The following is a 25,645-nucleotide window of genomic DNA, read 5'->3' as shown; positions in this document are numbered from 1 at the left end:
CACGACACAGAAAACATATCTTTGATGCGCTTATTCTAAAGAAATAGACTATAGTATTCTGTCATCCTACCCTAAACTGGTTATACAGTAATAAATTGTCACTGCGTACAACAAATATGACTGTCAAGTGTTACTTCATCAGAGAGCACTACACTTGCTAGGTTTCTTTATTTCATCATCAAACATGATAAACTTTTTACTTCTTTGACGTTGAAAAAAATCAGGTTTTACTTTCTGAGTGAATATAAGTTACTGGAAGTTAAGTACTTACTTATAATACTTTATACCATTGGTATGCTGCTGTTTGGAATTGAGAATATCACAAATAATTCACATTTTCATTTGAAACCAAGGCAAAAATGACTGACTCATGAATTTGTTTTTGTGTATACACCTTATTTCATTTTTGTAGTGTTTCTGAAGACAATGTGCACAATGTTAGTATTTTTAACAAAAATAACACTTGTTTCATCATGCAAATTGCTCCAAGAAACTATTCACTAGTGTCAAGAATTTTAATCTTGCATTAATAGTTAAGCCATTCCTTTTTATATGATTTTGAGATTTTATGTTTTAAAAATCTTTGCAGATTGCTCCTCCCCCCCCCCCCTTGTAATTAAATGTAGGGGAAAGTTTTAGTGTTAGGATATTTTCAGTTTTTTTAATGTCAAAGTAATCTTAAAACTTGGAATTGGGGGGGCGGGTCGTATTTTTGAGTAGAACTTCGATTTTAATTACTCTAGGAATGAACTTAGTAGCAGATTTCGTTTAAATGTTGCAAATTTATTATTATTATTATTATTTGAATAATTTTTGTATCAAACTTTGTAACACTAAACATACCATCACTTAATATACCATAGCCAGTGAAATGACCAGTTATGTCAGTAGATAATCGTTCAAGACCAGGGTTACTCAAAATAAGCAAAATAAAAGTAAAAACAGTAAAATAAAAACAGTAACTGTTTATACTTAATAGGAAAGGTCATGAAGTCAAATGTGCGAAAGGGATAAATGATATGCACATTTTCAATGCTAAAGATCGTAACAGGTTTTTGACCAGTCAGTGGTATGTTTAGTGTTGATAATATAAAAAAATTTCTATTTAAATGTTAAATTTAAAAAATGTGCTTGTTTAAACAAATGTAAATCAATGTTCAAACAAGCAGGCAGACATTCAGATACATTTATATAGATTTTTTTAATGTTTGTTTTTTGCATCTTAAGTTCTAAGTCTCATTTTTGATACTAACATGCTTCATTTTTTACATTAAATTAGAATAACTAGAAAAATACCTGTTGCTATGATCTGTTAACTTTTTTTGTTTCCATTATAGAAGTATCGTTTGATCTATTTGATAATACAGAAGTTTCATCTTCCAAACATTCTTCTACCTTTACTCTTAAAAGCAATTACATTCCAATGCTTCCAGTGTCATCTAGTGGAAACCGTCCTCAGGTTTGTTCTTCAACCTTTGAATGTTTTTTGTATACATATTGTGTTTTACATTTCAAAACTATTTCCTGCATCCAAGATATTCAAAATTAATGCTTATCCCTTTGGCAGTGGAAATGAAACTAATAAAAAATATACAATTTTATACATGGAGCAAAGGTGATGTTTGGAATAAAAGAAACTAAATGTTTTTCTAAATAATAAACTATTAACTTACAGATTAATTTCCTATAGAAAAGTATTTGGTGTGTAGTTAATAAGGTTTATACACCTCATTAATTTTTGGGATAAAAATACTTTTAGGACTGTGATCTGCTGCTCATTCTTTCTTACTTATATAACACAGTTGGAGGTTTGGACTAGATTATAAGGGTACTTACAGGCTTTAAATGGCATTCATCTACTGATTTGTATATTCTATAATCAATTTAACTCTCATCAAGGCATCTTTTATTTCTTAATTTTACGTCAGTAATTGTAGGACTGTCAGTTGCATTTTATTCATCATAGCAGGGGTTAAGACTGATTAGTTTCACCAAGTTTCAGTCTCAGTAAAAGATTTTGGTTCTTCTGAATTTACTTTAACGTTACATTCTACAGAGACCTTTAAAACATACAACAGCAAAGGTATAAATACTGTACTGCATTGCTCATGTGAGAGATCTTCTGATTGATCTAAGTTTCTGTTGCCTTTTTCAAACTCGTACTTCACCAATTATGGATTCCTCAGCCAATTCAACCAACACGACTTTTAAAGAAATGTCCATGTTTATAAGAGTAGTATCAGGATGATAAATACATTGGATGTCAATTTCTTCAGATTGGAGGGTATACATAAAGAAACTTATTTCGTTGCATTCCTTTTCAAAGTAAGATTCTGTGCACTTTTAGCAAGTTAAAGGATTTGGATTAAGTTTCTGTTGCTTGGAGAAACATATGCGGCATTGCATTTAGGCTACTCCAGTGTATTTTGTAATTCAAAGTACAATTCTTTCCCAGTTTTTCTAAAGCATTATTTTGCAGGCATTCATTATTTACTGGTACTCTTTGAAAACCTTGTTAATTTTTATGCAATTTCTCAGTTGTGAAGTGTATGAAACTTGGCACCTCAAATAAGAATTCTAATTTATTCTCAGTAAGATCTACTCTATTTTTATCTTGTAATATACTGGGATATTTGTCAAGTTTATCACCATTTTTTTCATATTCATCACATGAGATGCAAGTATTTTCCTATTTTTCACATACAAGGACAAGAAGTTGAGTGAAGTTTATCGTGATGCTCATGAAACTGATCATTAGTTATGCATGGCAGAGGTTAGCAAAAGATTTTGGAAATCTTGTGAGATTGAGGGAACCTGGCCACAGTGAGACAAAAAATATAAAAATCAAAAAATTTGGAAACATTAATTCTATAAAAAAAATTTTAAGGTAGATTTGTAATACAACTTAAGTATAAAATCTTCAGAGACGCAAGAATTTTCATTATTATTTAAAGTTTTTGAGATAATATAAAAAAAAGGAAACGTAAAATTTTTTCTCACTGTATTCCAAGCATATGTTGCAATAAGACAGTATACAAATGCATAGTGAGACAGCATGTAGGCTTGACTGAGACATAATTTATTCCATGTTTAAAACATGGCTGCCACACTTCCGTTCAGGGGGCGGAATTCTGTCTTTTCAAAAATTTCGGCCATCAGATTTTTTTTTTGTAAAAAAAAAATATGAACTATTTATGCAACATGAACTATACAAGCTGAATATTTTTTTCTGCAGTAGCAAATAGTAAGTTTTTTTATTGCATTTTATTATTATTTTCTTTTTCTGCTTTTACCTCCGAAAAATCTTAGCCAATGATATGTTATTTTTTTATTTAGGTTTTAGTTTTTACTTAATCTTACAATTTGGTTTTTCTATATAGTTACAAAATCAAAAATTAGCATCATATATATGTCTAAAACATCAAACAAATTAAGTGCTAACATTTTGGTGTCTCAAAATGGAGCCACGCACTTTTTCAGTCCTGGCCAATTTTTAGAGTGGCACCAATGTTAAAATCAAAACTAAATCCTTTTGATTTAGAAACAGTTCAAGCTGCATCATATCTAAATAAAAAATTTCATTTTCAAATCACAGAAAATATTGATTTCGCTTTTGTACCATTTCTCTTTGTGGGAGCTGTTAGCTACAATCAGTATTTTTATTCAGAATAGATGCAATATCTAGTACAGGTAATTGAATATAAACATCCAAAATGGTGTTTCTTTTGCACACAAAAAATTAAGGTATAAGTCTCTAACATTATCAGATGCCTTCTGAACATTTCCCACCTAAAAATATTTCTATTTGATCTCAAATGCTTTAAGAACAATGTCTTTTTGATATAACTCAGGATCTAGCTCTTCAAAATCAAAAGGTAGATTTTTGCACATGTCAACTAGGTCTGATAAATTATCAGATCCCCATTTATTTATTTTTTCACATCAGTTGTGTCATATTGACCTTTTCATCTTTTCTATATTTTTGAAATTTTTTCAAATTTCTCAAGTTTTGTGTTTTCTTATTTTGTTTATCAGGAATATATCAGTTCCAATGATACTTTTTCCCTTTTTAAGCTCTTTCTTCATTACTCAACCTTTTCTCTCTTTGCTCTTTGGATACCTCTAAAACTTTAAGATCCTAAGAGTAATCTCACTGCTACACCAAACCAAGAGGGCTCTTTTGTTTCAGTTTTATCTATAGTTTCCAGATTATCATGATCTACTTTATCTGAGGTGTCATTTGGAACCAGATCGTTAGTCATAAAAGAATTCCTCATGGAATTGTTAGAAAATGTCCTTTTTTTTGCCTTATGTGTTCTTTTTTGCATTTTTTATGATGTAAAAATTGTGTAATGTAAACAAAAAGCAAGATGAAAACTCTTATAGATCACAAAACAAAATTAAAACATCACTTTCGAATCAGAATTCAAGGCGGGGCGCAGAGGGGCAGTCTCACCCTGCCCCGACTATGACTCTCACTATACCCAACTCTGCCTTTTTCTTCTAAATCAACATTTTGAGGAGTTTGTTTAAATCCTATCCTAAATGTTCTAAATGATAATTGCCTTCATAGGTAGAACAGTTGAATTGATCAAAGGTTATGATTTTTTTGCAAAGAAAATGTTTCAATTGACTCGTGCAAGAGTCAAAAATAAACATTGCTTACCTGAAATCAAAATAATAATGATCATTTAATGACAAACAGAAGCAGCAACTTCATATCTCAGAAACTACCTGATTTATTGCTGTAGATTCATGGGTACCAAGCAGAAGTTACCGATTATAATTAAAAAACCAAGAAAAATAACCTTTGTCTCACTTTACCCAAAGTCTCACATGCATCCCCTACATGCATGCTTTCTGTCCTGCCGGATTAATCCTGCTAAATGTCATGGGAGATCCCATGGAATTCTGGATTGAAAACCTTACATGTGTTGGTGGTGTGGTGTCCATTTGAAGAACTATATACAAGGTGTTCTGTTTTAACCTGCAAGACCTTTATTTTCCCAACCGTTAGTCCTAGATGTATACTTCCACTTGCAAAAATGTTCAAAATCAGATGCAGAATCAGATGCAGAGTTCAGATATTGAAAGTTTGAAGTAAAAATAAAAATAAGTCAAAAAATACAAAATTTAACTTTTTATATGGGCCCCATGTCCCCTAACTTATGTTTAGGGAAATAATCTCCATTGAAAAACAAATCCAACACAAAAAGTTTGAAATTAGTACGACCAATATTCACCAAGATATGAAACGCAGCGTTTTGTGACTTATACCACTTTTCGCTCGCCTTCAATAATGCCTTTTGGGGGAAAATATAGCAGTTAACATGTGTTTAAAATTATACTTGTGCATAGAGTGATTTTTCATATTGCTCGACTTTTTGTCGTGTGTTTTTGCGTATCACGGCATAACATTTGCATTTATTTTTCAATAGCAATGAAAAGTATAAGTACCTTGTTTTTCTTACTTTGACGACCTGTTATTCTTCTGAAAGGGTGGTAAGTTCCAATCTCATCTTTTGTATGATCCCTCAAAACTTTAAACTGGAATATATCCCTGAGTTTTAGTTGCACAAATGTCTAGTTTTTTTGTGTTAATATTATTTTTCAATGGAGGTTATTTCCCTAAATATAAGTAACCTGGACCTGGGGCCAGTATAAAAAGTTTAAATTTGTATTTTTTGACTCATTTGTATTTTTGCTTCAAACTTTCAATATCTTAACTCTACATCTGGTATTGAACATTTTTGCAACTGGAAGTATACACCTAGGACTAGCGGTTGCGAAAATAGAGGTCTTGCAGGTTAAAACGGAATACCCTGTATATCCACGTGCACAAAACACAGCCGGCCAGCTCCAGGGATGCCTACATATGCGAGTATCCACTGCAGTATACATATCTTATTTAGTTTGTTGGTTTTTTCCAATTAATGTTGGATATCATGAGTTAGCCTTGATTGACATTTATATAATGTGTCTAAGGCTGCTTTTTAGTAGCAAAAGATGACTAGACCATTGGCCATGGCAAGAACTATATATATCCATGTGTATGCAAAACACAGCGAGCCAACGCCTTGATGTTGGCGGAGTACAGACTCATGTTGGTGGGAGAGAATTCTCCAAGCTGGGCCAGAGATCTTAAAATGGCAGGGCACTGAAAAATATGATTTGGTGTGAGTGGGACATCACAGGTACTGCAGAGTAGGTAGGTTCTATTACAATCTCTGGGGATCGTCATACCTCGAAAGTGACCAGTTCTAAGGTGGGAGATAGTTTTGGTAAGATCTCTGTCTGCATTTATTTCACAGTGTGAAGTACACATTGTGATCTGTGAGTCTTTTGTTTCGATAGTGTTTTCTCTTAAACGGAACTTTACGATCACATTAGAAAATCAAGAGAGACCTTGATGGAAATTTCATTATTGAGATTTCTCCCTTCCTTGACAAGTTGGTCTGCCTCTTCATTTCCAGGGATGCTTACATGCGTGAATCTCCACTGCAGTATACATATCTTATTTAGTTTGTTGATTTTTTCCAATTAATGTTGGACATCATGAGTTAGCATTGATTGACAATAACTATGATGCTTCAAAGGCTGCTTTTTAGTTGCAAAAGATGACTAGACCATAGGCTTTGTCAGTGTCGTTGATTGACATGTATTTATGCAGTGTGTTGTATGTTGCTTTAAGCTCACTGATAAAATTTGAGGAGTGCAACCTGTGCCAAATGAATGATGTGCTCAAGTTTTGGTATTACTTGGGCTGTATAGGTTGTCCAAAGAGTTTTGGGGTTTTCTCTCCAGTTAGTGCCACATAGGCTCTTTAGAATTTTTAGTTTCTTTAGAGACTTTTTCCACAGTTCTTGATATGTTTACCGAAACATAGTTCAGGGTCGCGTTGTACTTCTAGGTATTTTGGACAAGACGTTTGTGTAATGGGAACGCTATTCAGCATGATGGAAGGTCTGAATTGGTTTCTCTGTTTTGGTTTTGTTGAAAACACCGTGAAAGCGACTTCTGGGGATTAAACTTCAGTTTAAATTTCTGAGACCGGGTTAGGATATTTTCCAGTGATCGGTTGAGAGCAAGGGCAGATTTATCGATGTCATTGCAGGAATGATTCCTATGTTGTGTGCAAAGCAGGCAATTTTTGTTTTATCCTGTAGTTGGTGATGGATATTGTTAGCATGCAGAAAAAAGAATAGTGAGCTAAAGACCGAGCCCTGGGGTACCCCTGCCCGCTTTTCAAAAGAGCTCCATTAAAACAAACCCTAAATTTTCTATGCCTTAGGAAGTCTGCTGTCCATATAAGGCGTTTCCCTTGATTCCGCAAGTGTAGGCAATTATAATCAGCTATTGTCTCCAAACAGTGTTGATTATTATTTTATTATTATTTTTTGTGTTTGTGGGGGGAGGTAGTTTTAAAAAGGGGAAAAAATCAATAGGGCTTTTAAGTTAAAGTTTAAGTGAAGGTTCTTATTAATACATGCTATAAATAAATTTTTATCATGCTTTTTTCATACTACATTGCATTTCTTAAGTTGGTCTTTGAAAAGTACCAAAAAGAGTTTTGCTAAAAAGGGGGAACCATGGGCCGTTACCATTCCCATGTGGCAAAAATGTTTATTACTACAAAGAAATGTCTCTAAGCAACTTTTTTCAACACATTTTTGATGCTGATTCTTGTTAAAAGCTTAACCTTTGATCTTTTCAGAGTTTTAAGTATGAAATCTGTATTTCAGAAATATTTTCAAGAATATTGATTTTTACTTCATTCTGACATATTGTAGTAAATTTTCTCATTTTAAACAGTTTATGTACACTCTTTGCCTTTTTGCGTAGTTCTTGTTACAATTTTGGACCAATAAATTTTTACTTATTTGTATAAATTGAAATGCTGTAATTGATCCATAACATAACAAGAGTTATGTTAACTCTTTTCTGATATTTATATTCTCAACTATAGTCACACAACTGTTTTACAACTGTCATTCTTATCTCTCTTTAAGGGATTTTTTTTTTAAATATAGATTTCATCATGTGTGCAAAGCATAAATTTCTTCTCTTTTTTTTAGCCTCCTGCTAAACCCCCTAGGAAATCTGTTAGTCCGCTCTCAGCTGATGCAAAAAGTTCATCATCTCAAAGGAATAGTTGTGAATCAATTTGTTTTGCTACCAGTGAAATACAGAAACGCCCAAAAAAGATTTGTGATCAGAATGAAAATAATCAAGCAGGATTAAATTGTTTCAAGTCAGTTGATCCATCTGAGTATGTTGATATGAGTCTTGTAAATAGATCTATAGCAGCTTATGAAAATCATGATATTATATGTTCCAATGGATTGGATGTTGATAAAAAACATTCTGCTGTTAAAAACATTATGTGCTCTGATATCACATCAGGAAAAAGTTCTGATGTGTTACCACTTACGTTTATTTGTGAAGATGTGCATAGAAAAGCTGGTTCTTTCAATAATCTTATGCCATCTAAAAGTACGCCTGCATTACATGCATCAAAACATACTTTAGATCAAGCACTAAAGGAATTTCAGCAGCAAAAACCCATTAATGCAAATGTAAAGAAAAGAGCTTCAACACAATTGCCTATAAGCCCAACTGGTTACCAACAGCCCCCAACACCAGATAATCCTCCACCATCTCCAGGAACAGCTGAAATAGGCATACATGAAAAAATTCATCCAGTACAGGTGAGTTTGGGGATATTGTTTAAATACTTGACTCGTTTTTATAGCATTATGTGATTTATGTTTTTATTATGCATTTAGAACTTTAGTTTTAGAAAAATTCCAGGTGATTTTTTTTTGTTCTCTAGCAGTCAAAAATTGTCTAAAACTGAGCTTTTGAACTTTAGTTTTGGGAAACTTCTGGATAGTTATTAACCTTATTCCGTCCCCATGCTCAGTGGAATGAAAAAGTACACTTTTAGCACTTTAATTTCAAAAATATTCCTTGGGAAAGATCCAAAATCTGCTTTCCCTAGCAATATAGAAAATTCTAATCATGCTAGGAAGAGGGATTCTGGGGTTCTCCCCTGGAAAAGTTTTGAAATTCTAGTTCCAAGATTGCAGTTAGGCAATGGCAATTTTTCTAAATTCAAGCTCCAAAAATGTAGTTTTAGTCTACTTTGATGTTTGGGGCAGAGTTTTTGGGGGGCTTACCCCAGAAAATTTTGAAATTGAAGCCCTTAAGATGAAATTTAAGCCAAACTTAAATGATGTTGCCGAGATTAGGAGAGACAGAAATTTTCCTAAGTTAGCTTTTGAAATACAGCTTTTCAAAGTTTCATTCCTTAATACTTAGGGGAGACTGAGGCGCTGATACTTGAGGTGCAGTGCGACAAATCCATTTTTGAGATTTTTAAAATACGATTTATAAATAGCGTTAGATACCCATGATTCTGCAGCAAATAGCCGTGTTGATTCTGGGAAACGAAGGTGCTTCTTCTGTTTACTATTTATTGATTGCTATTTTTCTGATTTCAGGTAAGCAATACTTATTTTCCAACTCTGGCATGTATCAGTTTCTAGCATTTTATTTAATGAACAAAAACTAATCACTGGATCAATCTATTGTGTTCTACATATATAGCTGATTATCATTCAGCACATCTAGGATAAATATTAAATGAATTGCTTAAAATGTTGTATTAGGAGAAAAAAGCACCGTTAGGTGTAGTGAGACAGTCGTAGTTGAGGCAGAGTGAGACTGTCTCACTGTGCCTCCACCTTGAATTCTGATTTCAAAAGGATATTTTTAATTTTGTTTTATGCTCTAAGATTTTTTAACTTTCTGTTTATTTGCTTCACAGATTTTTTTTACCACATCAAAAATTCAAAATAGACCGCATTTAGAAAATAGTATATTTTTTGCTGATTTCATGAGAAACTGATTTGTAGCTAATCCTCTAATTCCAAGTGACACTTCAGAAAAAGTAGTTCATAATATGTCAACCATAGTTAAAACTGATGCAAAAGAGCCCTATTAATCTGTTGTAGCATCGACTGTTTTTTTTTTTCAATCCTTAGATTATCAAAGTATATCCAAAGGCTGAAGAGAGAGAAAGAGTAATGTAGAAAAGGCATAAAAAAGGTAAAAGTATCATTGCAACAGACTCCTGAAAACACATTTTAGATGACAAAAACACAGCAACTAGAAAAAAAATATTTTGTTAAAAATATGGAAAACAGTATACCCTAATATGACATAACTGTTGAGGAAGAAGAAATTATATTGTTGCTCTGACATTGTCAGACTATGTTGACATGTGCAAAAATCTGCCTTCAGGATTTAAAAAGCTATATTGTAAGCTACTTGAAGGAGACTTTGATCTCATAGAATTTGGCAACACACAGAAACATTTTTATGATGGGAATGTAATGAAGATTGCTGATAACAATGGAGACTTGTACATTAGTTTTTTGCACTCTTGTAAAAACATTTTGAATGTTTTTATTTGGCCATCTGCACCAGTTGTCTCATCCTTCCAAATAAGAATATTGAAATTGTTGTTACAAGCTTCTACAAGACAAAAGAAAAAAAAAATAGAACGGAGCAAAATCAACCCTTTTTTTATGATTTGAAAATGAAAATTTTATTTAGCTTTCAATGAAACATTAATATTTTCTTCAGCATGATTTAATTTTGATTTTAAACATTGAACATGCACTTATATTATGTGTTACTCAACCCTATAGGCTGTCTCACTGTGCCCCGTATGGTGTCTCACTGTACCTCAAGTATGGGGTACAGTGAGACAAAATTTTATCTTTCCTTTCTTAATATTGATTCAAAAACTTTAAATAATAATGAAAATTATTTCATCACAGAAGATTATATAGGCGTGCTGTATTACAAATCCTCCTTAAAAGTTTTCTCATTGAATCAAAGTTATCAAACTTCTTGAATTATATTTTATTTTTCTCACTGTGCTCCAGTCTCCCCGAATTGTGGGCCATCTTTGATGGTGATAGGGGAAAGAGCGCTGTTCGCACTCTTCCCAGGAATTCTTTCAAAAGGGTGCTTCTAGGCTACCTTTGGTGGCGTAAAATGAAAGAATAAAGTTCAGAAACCTTCTTGCCTTCCCCTTTCTTGGCTCTGTCCCTTTCGTCTGTAATTTCATTAAGTTATTGACAACAATGTTGTAGAAAACTTTCCTCAATTTTCTGTTTCCAAAACCATTTGAGTGTTTTGGTTTTTCCCATAGTAAAATTTTCATTCTGATATTTTTATTTGTTTGAGTTAAGTTTGTGGCCCGAGTAAAATACTTTTAATATTTTGGATTAATTTTGTACTTTTCAATGATACCTTACCTCTTTTTCCCCACTTTATTTTATTTTAAGTATCTTACATCCAATGTCGCTAGATAAAGTTTTGGTTTACTTTTGTTTTTTACCTTCAAACACTACTTTTTTCATATTTAAAACATATTTCGGAGGTCCATGTACTTTTCTCAGCTTAGCTGTGATTTTCATGATGATACTTTTTACTAACAAAAGTATAGAAATGCAACATGCCCGCAGTCTCTATGAAGGTAACATGAATATTTATATATTCACTTTTGTTCAAGAATCAAAATGCTTTTCTTTCATTTATTTTTTCAAAGGATCTTTTTAAAATACGTCAGATATCTTATTTTACATAGTAAAAGTTTTTTTTTTTCAATGTAAGCATTTTTTTAAAATTTCCAATGGCAGATTGTGAACAGTTACAATATTGTGGGGGGACACATAGACTTCCACGTTAATTGAGTAATTATTTATTTGATGCTTATCTACAAATGGTTCTTTAACGATGATGATGATCTATTTACACGTGAAAATGTATGTCCTATAACTACTGGATACCACGGCATCCTTTCCCAATCTGGCACATGGTACAACGGTACCTTCCAGCACTGGTACTTGAAGTGGTGCTCGACCTCAGCCAAGTCTTCCACAGGGCAGTCAATCATGGTATATGCTTTCCGCGCGATATGGTGATACTCTTGCTGCCACGTAGACGCTGGCAGCGCCACTGCACGATCTCTTACCATGTAGTTGGGTTACGGCTTGTCAGCTAGTTCTCACAGATTGGCCATCCGACATGGGTATATCTCCAGTTTTATCTAGCTAAAATGACAAAAAAAAAAAAATCGACAGAAAAAAGAAAAACAGAAAAATTATGTACAATTGGGTATGAGTGCTTCCTGGTTCTTCTAAACCATCACCCATGGTTTCATGTGATCAGCCGTAGTTGATGTCACTTTTGGACCTTCATGAATTCCAATTTTTACGACATCATACCGGTCATTCATCTTGACTTTTGTACTCTTATATGGTCCAAAAATTTCCGATCGCAGTTTCAGTCCAGGACCTTCTTGGGTTCTTTTTATAGCTTCTAATTCGCCTTCTTCATGCTTCTTGGCATTTTTCTTCTTTCGGTTGAATTGACGCATCTTTTCTATAAGAATCTTCAAAATATTTGCTTTTGCTTTGACTACCTCTCTCAGATTTCTTTTGGGCTCGTCCAACATACAGTATTTTTCCGAACAATTTTTCCCCATTAAGATCTTTGACTGCTTTTTCAGCATTTTCTGGCTTCTTAAAACTAACTAATCCAAATCCTTTTGACCTTCCCTTGTCGTCAGGCATGGCCTTAGCACTTGTTATCTTGCCATACTTCTTGAATAATTCTTCAAGTTTTTTGTCATCAAAATCATCTCCAAAATTTTTGACGAACACGTTTTTGAATCTTCTACCTTTTCCTTCTAACAGGTTTTTGTTTTCCTCATGGGGGAATAAATTTTCTATTTAGTCCTTTTTGCTCATTGTGTAACATTCCGCTTATTATCAGTTTTTGTGTACCGGCAGTAACACCAGAGGCATCTTCATCCACCCAATTTTCAGTTTTTTTAATGGTTTCATTTTTATTTTTTCATGACCTCTCTTGAACAGTCTTTTGTTCATTTAACAAGGAATCACTCATATCACAATTAATTATGCTAGTACACTTCAAAAATATAAACCATCAAATGTTGATCTTACCTGTTTCAGCACATCTAACCCAATTAAACAATTGTAATTAAACTTTTTCAAGACATATACACTGGTGTAAGAAATTAAGAGAATTTTCAGATATGGTCAATTATCTCCAGAACTACTGGATCGATTTTAATGAAATTTAGTATGTACATACATTGAAACAATACAAAACAAATAACAGTCCAAGATTTAAAATACACATGCATGATCATAAATAACACTCATTAGAGTTAGATGGTATGAAACAGCGGTTGCAAAATTGAACAACAAAATGGGTTAATGGGGGTATGATTCCCTCTAACAAACCTATAGAGTTTGCTGTGTGACTCTATACTTGAAATGAAGTAGTTTATAGGATCCTGGGGTAGTTGTTTCTACTCGTTCAACAACGCTGTTCTCAGACTATGGATGGTCCCCGGGGAGGTGTTGCGAGTTGCTATTGCTCTCCTGAGAGCGTCCCAGACATGCTCTATAGGATTAGAGTCTAGAGATCTGCTTGGCTAAACCCTCCAGTGAATATCCTCCCCTTCCGGAAATTCGTCGACCAGAAGAGTTTTATGTGGCCTTGCATTAACATCCATTAAATTTATCCCACGACTAACAGTACCTCTCAAGAGATGAGCATAGGACTCCAAAACCACATCTCTATTCCTCGCAACTGTCAAAGAGCCTCTCTCAAAGACATCGAGGGGTGTGCGGCCACCCAACATGATGCCTGTTGAGACCGTCAAATCACTACCATCATAATGGTCGATTTCGCGCATATTGGAGGGTCGGTAGTGGGTTCCTGCTTCTATCCAATGAACGTAGGACAATAATAGTCAGTTAAGCTGAACAGGGAGCACTACCTGCCCTCCAATAATCGCATAATCGACCATTATGGATGAGGAAGTTTGACGGTCTGGGCAGGCATCATGTTGGATGGCTGCACGCCTCTCCATGTCTTTGAGAGAGGCTCTGTTACAGTTGCAAGGTATAAGGATGCGGCCTTGGAGCCCTACGCTCACCTCTTGAGGGGTGCTGTTAGCCCTGAGTTAATTTTAATAGATGTTTACACAAGACCACATAAAGTTCTTCTGGTCGACGAATTTCCTGAACGGGAGGATATTCACAGGATAGATTGGCCAAGCAGATTTCTAGACTCCTATTCTATAGAGCATGTCTGGGATGTTCTCGGGAGGGCAATATCAACTCGCAATACCCTCTGGGGACCCTCTACATCCTGAGTATAGTGTTGTTGAACAAGTGGAAAAAAGTACCCCAGGATCCCGTAAACTATTTCATTTCAAGTAAGGAGTCACACTGCGAGGCCTATAGGTCTGTTACAGGGGATCATATCCCCTAATAACCCATTTTTTGTTCAATTTTGCACAACCGCTGTTTTATACCATCCGACTATAACGAGCGTTTTTTATGACCATGCGCGTGTATTTTAAATTTTAGATAGCTATCTGTTTCAACCATATTTCATTTGCAAAATAGGTTTTTAAAAGATAAATAAACACTATTTCTGTCTACTAACAGTTGCAAAACCACAAAAGCTGGTTTCCATCGCAATCACCATTTTATATTCATTGTGGAACGATATTTTCTCGTAAACGACAAATAGTATTTCAAGTTCACTTTTTTATGCTTATCGGAAAGAAAATTAATTTTTATGGGAAAAAATATGGTTTTCCTAATGGTATAAACGAAAAGAAGATGCAAGGTGACAAACTTGAGCTATAGCGCATTCAAAATTAGCTTCTTTTTTTCATCTGAACCATGTTGATAGCCACTTTGGATGGCAATAGCTTTTAGAGCATCAATATGACGCTCTGCAGTTTCTGCCTGCTTAAAACCATGTATATTGGCAATAGAATTACCAAGAACAAGCTTTTGAATTGTTTTTGTTCTTAATTTATGACATTCTAAAATCCAGGAAAAGTCTCTCCACTGCATTTTGTCAAGATTTTGCATGCGTGCTACCAGGGCCGATCCTAGCATGTGTGCAGGGTGTGCACCACCAAAGCAAGGGGCGGCCGCGAGCCGCATCATATAGTTCTTATAATCAAGCAAAATTCTTCAAGAATTTCTCACAAGACAACTTATAATGAGTCAAATAAATATGCTGAATTTTAAATGTTCAATCATCAAAGTAAGTGTAGATTTCCAGACAGCATAGCATAGTTTAAGAAAAATAGAATGTTAGGGAACATTTTGTTGGTTCATTGTCCATTAATATCTACTCTTTACGCACATGCTTCATTTGGTTGCAAAAATTTGTGACAGAACCGGTAATCATGCATGGATACAGGGGAGGGGAAATGAGGGAAATGCCCCCTCCTGAAGCATGAAAGGGTACCTTCTAAAAGGAGAACCGGGGAGCGGCCGCTAATGTTTACCCCCCAAACTTTTATAGACCTAAACAATGAAGACATATTTTATTTATTAAAAAAAAAGCTATACTGATTAGATACTCTCGCAAGCATTTCAAACAACAAATTCTGTGCTCAACAATCGTGGATGCGTGGAGAGAAAATGGAAAATTGCGACTCAACTGAGAGTCCAACATATTGAATGATGAACAAAAATTTTGTAATTTTCCCCCATTGAGACAATTTTTTCTAATAAAAATCCCAAATGAACTGCCCGGTTTCAGATCAAGTAGGACAGGGCTCTTGCACCGAGAAGTAAATTTAAAGGTAGCTCCAAAATGAAGATCCAAAAGGAAGCCATGACCTCCTTGACGAGGCTAAAGAAGGTTTAAAATTGCGTTTCTAGGACTTAAATTTCGGCAAATTTCGCTTGTTGAACCACCGATCTTAAGGATCCAATTGTGTCTCTAATTGACCCCTTCCACTTCAACTTAATCAAACATAGCCTAAAAATCTTGGCTCTAAAATCCAAAATGTGTTTTCAGATTACAGTTTTTTCTAATGTCATTAAAAATTGCTTGATGACATTTTTCGGATTCCTTTTCAAAATTTTTGCGTTGGAGGGCCCCAAAATCCATTCCCAAAAATGGCTACCGAAGAGTCTCAATTAGCGTATTTAGAGAATCCCAGAATCCCACCCTCTCTCACTTAACGTATTGAAAAACAAACTAAAAATGCGTTTTTCAAATATTACTTTCAAGAACTTTCGGAGAAAGACCCCGGATCCCCCTTTTCTCCAACCTAATCACTATACCTCAAAATTTCGTTTTTAGACAGTTCCGTGGCGCCACAGAACCCTTCCTGCCTAAACTAGCCTGAAATTGAATTCAGTTTTAAAAAACAGTTCGTGAGGGCACACTGAACCCCTGTCCGCTCTTACTCTCATCGTTATCAAACAATGCCTAAAATATGATTTTGGGACTTCAATTTCTAAAAAATTCTGGATTAGAACTGCCTGACTTATGTAACTTTTTACAGAGCTAGGGCGTACCCATCAATCGTCGAGGTGAGGTGGACAAAAGTCAATAGTTGTATTTTTTAGATATTAATATCGAAAAATGTCCAAAAGATCCGCCAAAGCTTCCCAGTTTCGTTAACGTCACCAAAGATAGTATAAAATTGCGCTTTTGGAAATTAAAGAAAGGCCGTTTGGGAGCCCCAAAACTCTCCCTTCCCAAAAATAGCCCATAATGGATTTAAGTTCCAAAAAATATTTTGGTTCGGAACATTTTCACTTTACCCCTATCGTTTTCAAATAAAGCCAAAAATGGGTTTTTGAAACAATGATGCCGAGAAACTCCCGGAGGAAGGCCGCCCCTACCATCAGCCTAAATTTGCGTTTTAAACTTCAATCTTGAAAACTTTCGATGGGAGACGATTGAATCTCTCTCCCTCTAGCAACGTCAACAAAGGTAACCCGAAATTGCGTGTTTAAAACTTCAGTTTCGGAAAATTTTCGGGAAGAGCGCCAATCTCTCCTAAGCTACGCTCACCAAAAATAGCTTCAAATTGATTTCAATTTAGAAAGAATTTCAGGAAAGAGCTCCAACATTACTTTCTCCTGAAGTCTCGAAAAAGTTCCTAAAATAGCGATATTTGACGTCAATTTTGAAAATTTCTCCATGCACCTTAAATATACCCAACTCTTTTGTCCTTGCAACCGAACACAACCAAAGATTAACTAAAACTATTTTTCATACGCCAATTTCGATAATCTTCTCGGAGCAATCCTCCCTCCTCCGTCCTTAACTCTGATGTCTGTCTGAACTATAAAATGCGTTTTTACGACTAGTAATTTTTAGCATTTATTACTTTCTTTAAAGATATAAATTGTACCTAAGGAGTTTCTTACAATAAAACTTCTCTTCCTTTTTATAAGTTAGTTATTGTTCTGTTTTTTTTTTTTTTTAATTTTTTTTTTAAATTAGAACTTGGTATAGAAATATAAAGAAAGATATATATGGGCGTAAAAGATTAGTAAAAATATTCAAATTACTCTTGAGGGGCGGCACATTAGATCTTTGCACTTGGGCGGCCGACACCCTAGAATCGCTCAAACTCACAAAAGTACTAGAACGTATTGACAACCAAAAGCAATTTCAGTTCTCAAAATTTCAGACTTCCAGTGTGATAAAATTTTCCACAACCTGACCTTAAACGTTGCAAATTGTTACGGCAGACAGAATTTAAAGCACCTTTTTTTCCTTATTCAAAAGAATACCATCCAAAAAAAAACTTATTTTGATAGGAAAAAAAGTGTTCTTTCTAATGGCATAAACGAAAAGAAGATGCGAGGTGATAAACTTGAGTTACAGTGCATTGAAAATAAGCTTTTTTTTCACTTGAACGGTTTTGATAGTCAATTTGGATGACAATATCTTTTCGAAAATAGTTATTAAAGCTCTGCAACCGTAACCCATTAAAAACAAGTGTTTTTACAATACAATCAGGAAGTACGAGCCTTTGAATTATTTTTGCTCAAATTTTATGACAACCTTAAATCCAGGAAAAAAATTTCCCCATCGCGCTTTTTCACGAGTTTACACGCATGCTATAAAAAATATAATGAGCTCAAATTCACAAAAAAAAAAAGTGTATTAACAGCCAATTGTACTTTAAGCTCCTAAACTTTCAGGGTCCAGGGAGATAAATTTTTCTGTGTGTGTGGGGAGGGGGGGCTTTTCCCCCTTATACTATGTATAAAGGGGAAAAGAACCCCCTCCCCCAGCACATTATTTGCAGCAATGATCTGAAAAAGTATAAATATTTATTTTATCAAAAATCTATCTCAATTTTAAGGAAGAGCAAATTCTCTTAGCGAGATCACAAAATAATTTAATTTATTAACTCATTAATGTACATGAGAAAATTAACATAGTTGAACGCAAACACATGTTTTAGGGGTGCAATGAATCTCGTAAGCGATGCATAAAGATAAGCGTTTTCGAAATTAATTGGATGATTCTCATTCCATAGCTTACATCTTTATACATTGATGAAGCGGTTTCTCGCAACCCTGAAACTCGTGTCTGAAATTTTATTGTTTTTTTGTGCGCTCAAATATGTTGATCTTTTCATTCAGTAATACTTATGATATTTTTTTTACAAATTTATTAAATCTTTGCAGGTAAATTCAGTTTAAAATAATGACTTGTCACAAAATGATCGGATTGTGTTTTTTTTTTAAATCACTTTAAAAAAGGGCAGTTGTAGGCGGAAGATTTTTTTGCTGAAATTAGCGTAGAGACTTTGCCAAATACGATGCAACTTTCAAAGCAGCCCGACACCCATTTAAAAAGCCTTCTCTAGTTATAAATTAAGGCGAAAAGCCTTTAAAAATCTCACGTACCAAGTTTTCTTTATTTATTTTCGCAAAAAGAAAATAAAAATATTTATTTTGATTTATAATTAGCACAAAGCCCTGACATTTCTTTATCCCGTAAAATTGGTTTGGTGCAATTCCATTCATTTATAAAGCCACAAAAAAAATCTACTTTGAAACGTAATAACTATAAGCTGAAACGTAGCAGAAAAAGCGAAAATTCTTATTCGGAACTCCAGCGCTCGAATACGCTACCTTGCGGTGATTTACAAAACTGCAAATGAAACTAAAACATTGCCACGTTGCGTTCGACATGTGTCTGTTGACGTAAACACAGGCAGTTTGTTCTGAGTATTTATTAACGCAATCGATGTGTCTTAGTTTGCTTTCAGCTACAGAAATTAATTCGTCCCTTAGTAGTATTCTCGAGCTTCTCAAAATAATGTTAGTTTTCCTTATTTCCTTAGTAATTGGTGAAAGCGAAAATTCTGGATTAACAAACTTGGATAACGTTATACAAGGTAAAAATTTTTATTGTTTTGTATGAATTTGTAAGAATATGGTTTTTTTTTTTAAATCTTAAATTAATTAAACTTACCATATTTTACAGCAGCATTTAGTTGGAATGGACAGTATGCAAAATATTTTCTTGAATATATTATCGTAGAACAATATGAAGAACCGAGAAAGAATTTACTTTATTCCTTTTATTCTCAGCTGAAAGGTTTCGCCAAATTTGTTTAGGGTTATAGTTTTGGTATAGTGCGAGCAAAGTAGCCTTGGCGAGATTTCACGTTTTTAGTTAAACCATTTTTAATTTTTATCATGAGTGGAATAAAATGGTAGTAAGATTACAGAATTCGATAAGTGAAAAGAAATAATGGTCAATCAACTGAAAAGAAAACTACCACCATATATCCGTGAGAATTTTGTTGATGATTTGCATAACATGACACAATTAAATCGTAACTCAGACATTAGAAAAATCGAAACAGAAATTTTTTAAATTAACCGATTCTTGAATTCGAGAGAAATAACTCAGCTACAAATGGAAAACAATAAGCGCTAGCCAAGCAAGGCAAAAAAGTATCATCTTTCGATAACAATTTGTAATGTCATATTGAATTTTCTAGCATTAATTGTAATTCTTGTCAGGCCACAATTATTATTTAGTTTTATCAAGAATTGATAAATATCGAATTCAACATCGTGGAAATAGCTGCTTAGAACTACGAACTACGTAGTTTGCATTAATCTTTGACGTTTAGTAATGCTTCTTGAATTCTCATTTCTTTCTACGTGGGCCAGAATATCCACAAGACTTTGAAAATTAATTTAAAAAGAATAAAGCGAAAAAATCATACGTACGAACAAAAATCACAACACTTTTAGCATTTTCTTCGTTACCATGTGCGTTTGTTTTAGTTTTTAAGTCGGCCATTAGACAGTGACTTCAGTGCCCCCTATAGTTCGTTGGATTTGCGAATAGAAATCTCATCTTTTACCAAGGCTATGCGCAATTGTACGTGACTCAGGTTTCCAAAACAGGTGCCGATCGATACACCAGTTAGTCAACTATCATAGAATAAATTTTCATAAAAATCGGGTAAAATTTTAATTTTGGACTTTTGGCCAGGATTTTCAGTCAAATACTCCACTCTGTGACGTCACGGAACGAAAGAATAGTTTTTCTAACTTTGTTTATCTTTTGGGAATTGGCAACGGTTTGACAACGTGTTGTAAACAGTGTGGGAGATTACTATTGTGATATTTTTGCTCGAAATAAGTTTGTTAACTTACTTCATAAGTGACACAGTGTTTCATTAAAGCTAGTAATATCTATACCATTTTCAGTAAAAATCTTATTTCTGGTGTTGTTGATTTATATTTCTAGTGCTTCCTTGGTAAGACTACGAGAAATTTTAAATAGATACTTGAGCTGCTTTTGCCTTTGTAAAGGTTTTCCACTTCAAACATATTTCCTAATATTTTTCAATGGTATGATGCAGGTCCTCACAGAAAGTTCGCGTGTTGAATAATAATGGCGTAAGCATGTGTTTTTAATACAAAGCTAATATTAAAGCTTTGCATCTATTCGAATTATGCCAAACCGTAATGTTTGAATGCTCAATGCTTGGGTCGGCTACTAAATTTATATGTTACTATGATGTAAAAGGAAATAAGGTTGAGATTATGCATTAATGGTTTGGATGATAAATGGCGTAGCAAGAAATTCCTTGATGGAGGTGTCCTGCCAAATCGGGTACTTGGAATAGAAGCAGTCAGAGTTTAATTTTACTTAGACAGCCATACACGCACAAAATTGTTTAGATGATGAAAAAAAAATATTTTAAGGAGAAGGGAATAACTTCAGCAGGGGCGGATCCAGAAAATTTTGTAAGGGGGGTCAAGTTTCAATTGCCAGTGTTTTCCTCCTACATAAAAAAGTATGAGTCAGGCAGGTGTGACCACTAAGGTGGGCCAAAAACAAACTCATTTTTAAGTTGTAATAGCGTGGAAAAGTTGCGAATTATAAAGACAAACAAAGTAAAAAAAAGAATTATGGAAATTGGTTGACATCTTCCGATGTCGCACATAGGGCCTAAAGTTTGACAAAATATGAAAAAAAAACATCATTTTTGAGATGTTTTCTTAGTGTAATAGTTTTTAACGTCTTTACACAGTGCCTCAAAACATTGTGTTTAAATTGAATTTCTAATAATAATAAATTTGAATTGAAATGATAAATTTGATTAAATATAATAGACGAAGTATTATTTCAGTCGAACTGAAAATGAGATAGAAAAAAAAAAGTCAGGTTCATTCAATGTCTTCCAGTAGCACAAAGCCTTAGAAACTCTCCTAAGCAGACGTCAGACAGCAATCCAGACAACGTCACTTGCCTGGCTGGGGGCGCTCTCCTCCTGGGGAGGGGGGGGGTGATCCGTTCGATCGCAGGGTTGACAACATAAAGCAAAGGTTTTGGGAAGTTTCTGATATATTGTATTGCTTGGTAAACAAGTTTTGGGCCGTCTTAAGATGGTTTGATAGAAAACCACGGCATGAATGATTTTAATATAAACTCGACTAATTCTTGAAGTTCAGATGCGAGGCTTTTTTCACTTATATACACAATCTGAGAGTTCTATTTGCCTTTGTCAACCAACTCAAATGTGATAAATGCTGAGGATTTTGTACAACCGAATCTTCTTTACAGGTTCCTAATTCAATTGTCTTTGAAATATCAAATTAATGATGCTGATCTTTGCTGAACTCATTTTGGTCCATCTCTGCGACCAGGCAATCAATACTCTACTAACTTAAGTACTAACTTAACTACCGGAAGATTCTGGCAGTCGACTAACTTTTTCTCAATTGACCCTTTAGAGGTACTAGACCCTGTTCAGGGGTCTGGCCAGGGGAAATTTGGGTCCGTTAACGGACCCTTCACAAAAATACGATCACTCAAAACGGACCCTTCACAAAAATATGATTACTCAAAATGGACCCTTCACAAAATTCCGATCAACCAAAACGGACCCTTCACAAAATTCCGATTAACCAAAACGGACCCTTCACAAAATTCTAATCAACAAAAAAGGATCTTTCACAAATCATTTACTGTAAAAGCAAATTTAAAAATCAAAATAACGGCTAATTTTTCAAAAGAAATGTCTGCATATTTCTGTGACGCTTACTGTTTCCTTTATCATAGCAGAATAAAAATAGCCTGCAACGATGTTGTTGTTATAGATTTTTCTGAAAATGTTATGGCCTCTGCATTTTGATATTGCTGCCTCAGCACCTTTCTCCCTCTGCTCTCAATCTAAACAATAATAACACATATCAGCGAATTGAACTTGGTACTGCTAACAAATAGAATAGCTATAGGTTAGGGAAGAAATGTGATCGCTTCAGATATGGTTACCAACTATAAAATTAACATTAACGCTAAATAAATAAATGTCTAGTCCCAGTAGCAGAAACTTTCTAGGCAGTCTGCGACACTATTTTCGGTAGTTGAAAATAATCTGCAGCATTATTATTAGTTTTATTTTAAGTTTTAATAAAATACACAAGTCCTTTGTGAAGGCCAAGACTTGGACAATTTCCCAACTGGCCAGTAGCCACTAGACCCGAAAAACTTGTGGCCACCACTGTCGCTGAGTTTTAAAGCAATAGGGGGGGGGGGGAGGAAGCAGCTTTCACCACTTTCATAAAAATAAATAGAACTCTACACACTATGAAAACCAATTCTTCAGGACATATTAATTTTAATATGGAAAATTTGCTTTGAAATAGGTTTTTAAATTTTTTAAATTAGTAAATGAGAAGTTGGCAGGAAACTGCATTTTAGATGAAATATTTAGCTCATAGCAAAGCCTTCAAATCAATGAGGATCAAATAGAACTGTGCAGATAATAATTCGCATTTTTCAAAAAAATATTTTATAAAAAGAAAAAAAAAACGTTTTATTGAACACTTTATGTTATCTTCAATAGTTTGTGTTGAGGTAAACATCCAATTCTGTTTTTGGAAACTTACGTAAGTATTAGTATCGTTTATTTCTATCTTGCAAATGACCAAACATGGCGTCTACGCGAAAAATTCATGGTTATAAATAGATATTTGAATTTGTTGCATAAAAGTAGTAATAAATTCAAAATCCTTAAAAAACTACAATTTAGGTGAAATAGTCAGTTTTTAGCACATTAGCCTCTAAAGCAATGAAGATAAGATAATATTCTGAAGATAAAATTTTGCAATTTTAAAGACAATAATTAAGAAGTACCAAAAAAAAAAAAAAAAGACACATTTTGCTTAATTTTCAACAGTTTGCATTGCAATAAACATCCAATTCCGTTTTTGAAAACGTAGGCACTTCATTAGTCTTAGGTACCAACATCTTGGGAATGACCAAACATGGCGACTACGCTAAAAATTAAGATATTAATTTCTGAGTTTGTTGCAAAAAATATTTTCAAAATAAAAATCCTCATGAGACTAAACTTTAGTAAAAAAGTTTTAGCGCTTTTGCGTCCAAAGCAATGAGGATAAGGTGAAATTTTCACATAAAATTTTTCATTTCTCAAGAAAATTATTTTAAAAAATAAAAATAAAAAAACGATTTGCTGTAGATTTTAAGTTATTTTCATTTCTTGGCAGAAAGATAATACATCCAATTCATCTTTGTTTTTGAAAACTTTTGCACTTTTCTACTTCGATTTTGTGAATGACCAAATATGGCGACTATGTTTCTAGTCGAAATGCTGAAGCATCCATTGCTCAAAAAGCGATCTCCAAACGATCTTTTCTAAGTTGTATTTCTTTTTTTTTCTTTTATTTATTTGTTTTTTTTCCCCCCTTCTTTCGTTTTGTTCTTTAATAAAATTATCTGCAGGCCGCCGAAAAATCTGCGACGCGCGTCTCGCAGTTTCTGCTACCGGGTGTCTAGTAAACCTTTCACAGGGACTTGGAAAATATTCCTAACATTTTCCAGCTTGGCAATTTTTGTGCCTTTATGGTGTGATGTTTTAACGTTATCTTAAGAAGAAATTATATTAGTTTTGAATTTTTTATGCTAACAGGGGTGCTCGTGTATCGGTTATAAACCGGAATTCCTGTATTTTTTTCCTATGTCCGTATCGGGAATCTGGTATTGTCCATTGTTTTACATTACCCTACCTCCTTTTTTTTTTCTTTTCTAACTACGAATTTTCGGCGAAAATGTCGGTGGTAATCAATAATATTTATCATGTAAACCTTTTAAAATGCAATTCTAAAATTGTTTTACTTAAATAAACTCTTTTATTTGCTGTTTTTCACTCTTGATGCCTTCATTTTGAAAAACGCGATCTCTTTGCATCCGGTATGACAATCAAATCTTACTCATTTTTCATGCTAACTAAGCTTTGTTACGAGGCAAATAAATAAAAATTCTCATTATTTTTACTGAAATCATTAGTTTAAGCAGAATTTCGTGTTCTTTTAAAAGTGTCAAGACGGTTCGATGGTTGAATTTTATTTTTGCTTCAACTATGTCGATAGACATTATCAATATGTTTATCATTAACCTTTAATATGCAATTTGAAAAGATTTTACTAATATAAATTCTTTTATATTCCGTTCTTATACTTTTGATGCCTTCACTTCAAAAATTTCAATCTTTTTGCATCCGCTATAGGAATGGAATTTTTTGCATTTTTTTTTAAATGCTTACTACGCTTTATTCAGAGGTAAACAAATAAAATTTATACTTATTTTTGTTAAAATTACAAATTTAAAACGAAATTTCGTGCTCTGTAAAAATTTCATGCGCCAAAAAGCTAAATACTGAACAACTGCCTGATTTTTTTTTTTTTTCAATTATTTTATGATTTTACTCTTTATACAAAATCTTCAGAAAAAATTTCTAGTACAATTTAACAAGATGTGGAACGGTATATAGATACTGATACATCTAGGTTGACCATCCGCTGGAGAAGGATACCTCCCTATTGCTATGATAACCTTCGAAAATGCCCTAGAAAAGACAAAAAATACTGCAAAACTTCCAACAAATTATTTCAATGCCCTAGTTTGCTCCATGAGCCTCCCCCTCCCCCAAACGCATTTATTAATGTTTATAAATTTAAATTTTTCGTTTTTACAAAATAATTTTATTTTACAAAAAAAAAAAAAAAACGATCTTTCATAAATTTTTTTTTTTTATTTTTCACAAAAAAATTTCGTTTTCACAAAAATATTTGATTTTTCACAAAAAACGAACCCTGTGAAAAACCCTGGACAGACCCCTGCTGTTGTCTTGCCATCCAAGATCTGAAACATGTAGCGGAATGGCAACTCATTGAAATGGAGAAGACAA

General features: G+C 33.8%; 1 protein-coding gene across 1 annotated transcript in view; it reads left to right on the top strand.

Moving 5' to 3' along the window:
- LOC129218970 (ankyrin repeat and sterile alpha motif domain-containing protein 1B-like) overlaps nucleotides 1-25,645 on the top strand; it is a 101,158-nt gene that overhangs the window by 20,037 nt on the left and 55,476 nt on the right. Inside the window, exons 5-6 of the mRNA XM_054853289.1 lie at nucleotides 1,338-1,459; nucleotides 8,076-8,708. Of these exons, the coding sequence (XP_054709264.1) occupies nucleotides 1,338-1,459; nucleotides 8,076-8,708 (755 nt within the window). The remainder of the gene's footprint in view (nucleotides 1-1,337; nucleotides 1,460-8,075; nucleotides 8,709-25,645) is intronic.

Source organism: Uloborus diversus, chromosome 3 (assembly GCF_026930045.1).
Source record: "Uloborus diversus isolate 005 chromosome 3, Udiv.v.3.1, whole genome shotgun sequence".
NCBI classification, from domain to species: Eukaryota; Metazoa; Arthropoda; class Arachnida; order Araneae; family Uloboridae; genus Uloborus; species Uloborus diversus.
Note: the sequence above shows the minus strand (reverse complement) of the source record. Positions and strands in the feature narration are given on the sequence as shown.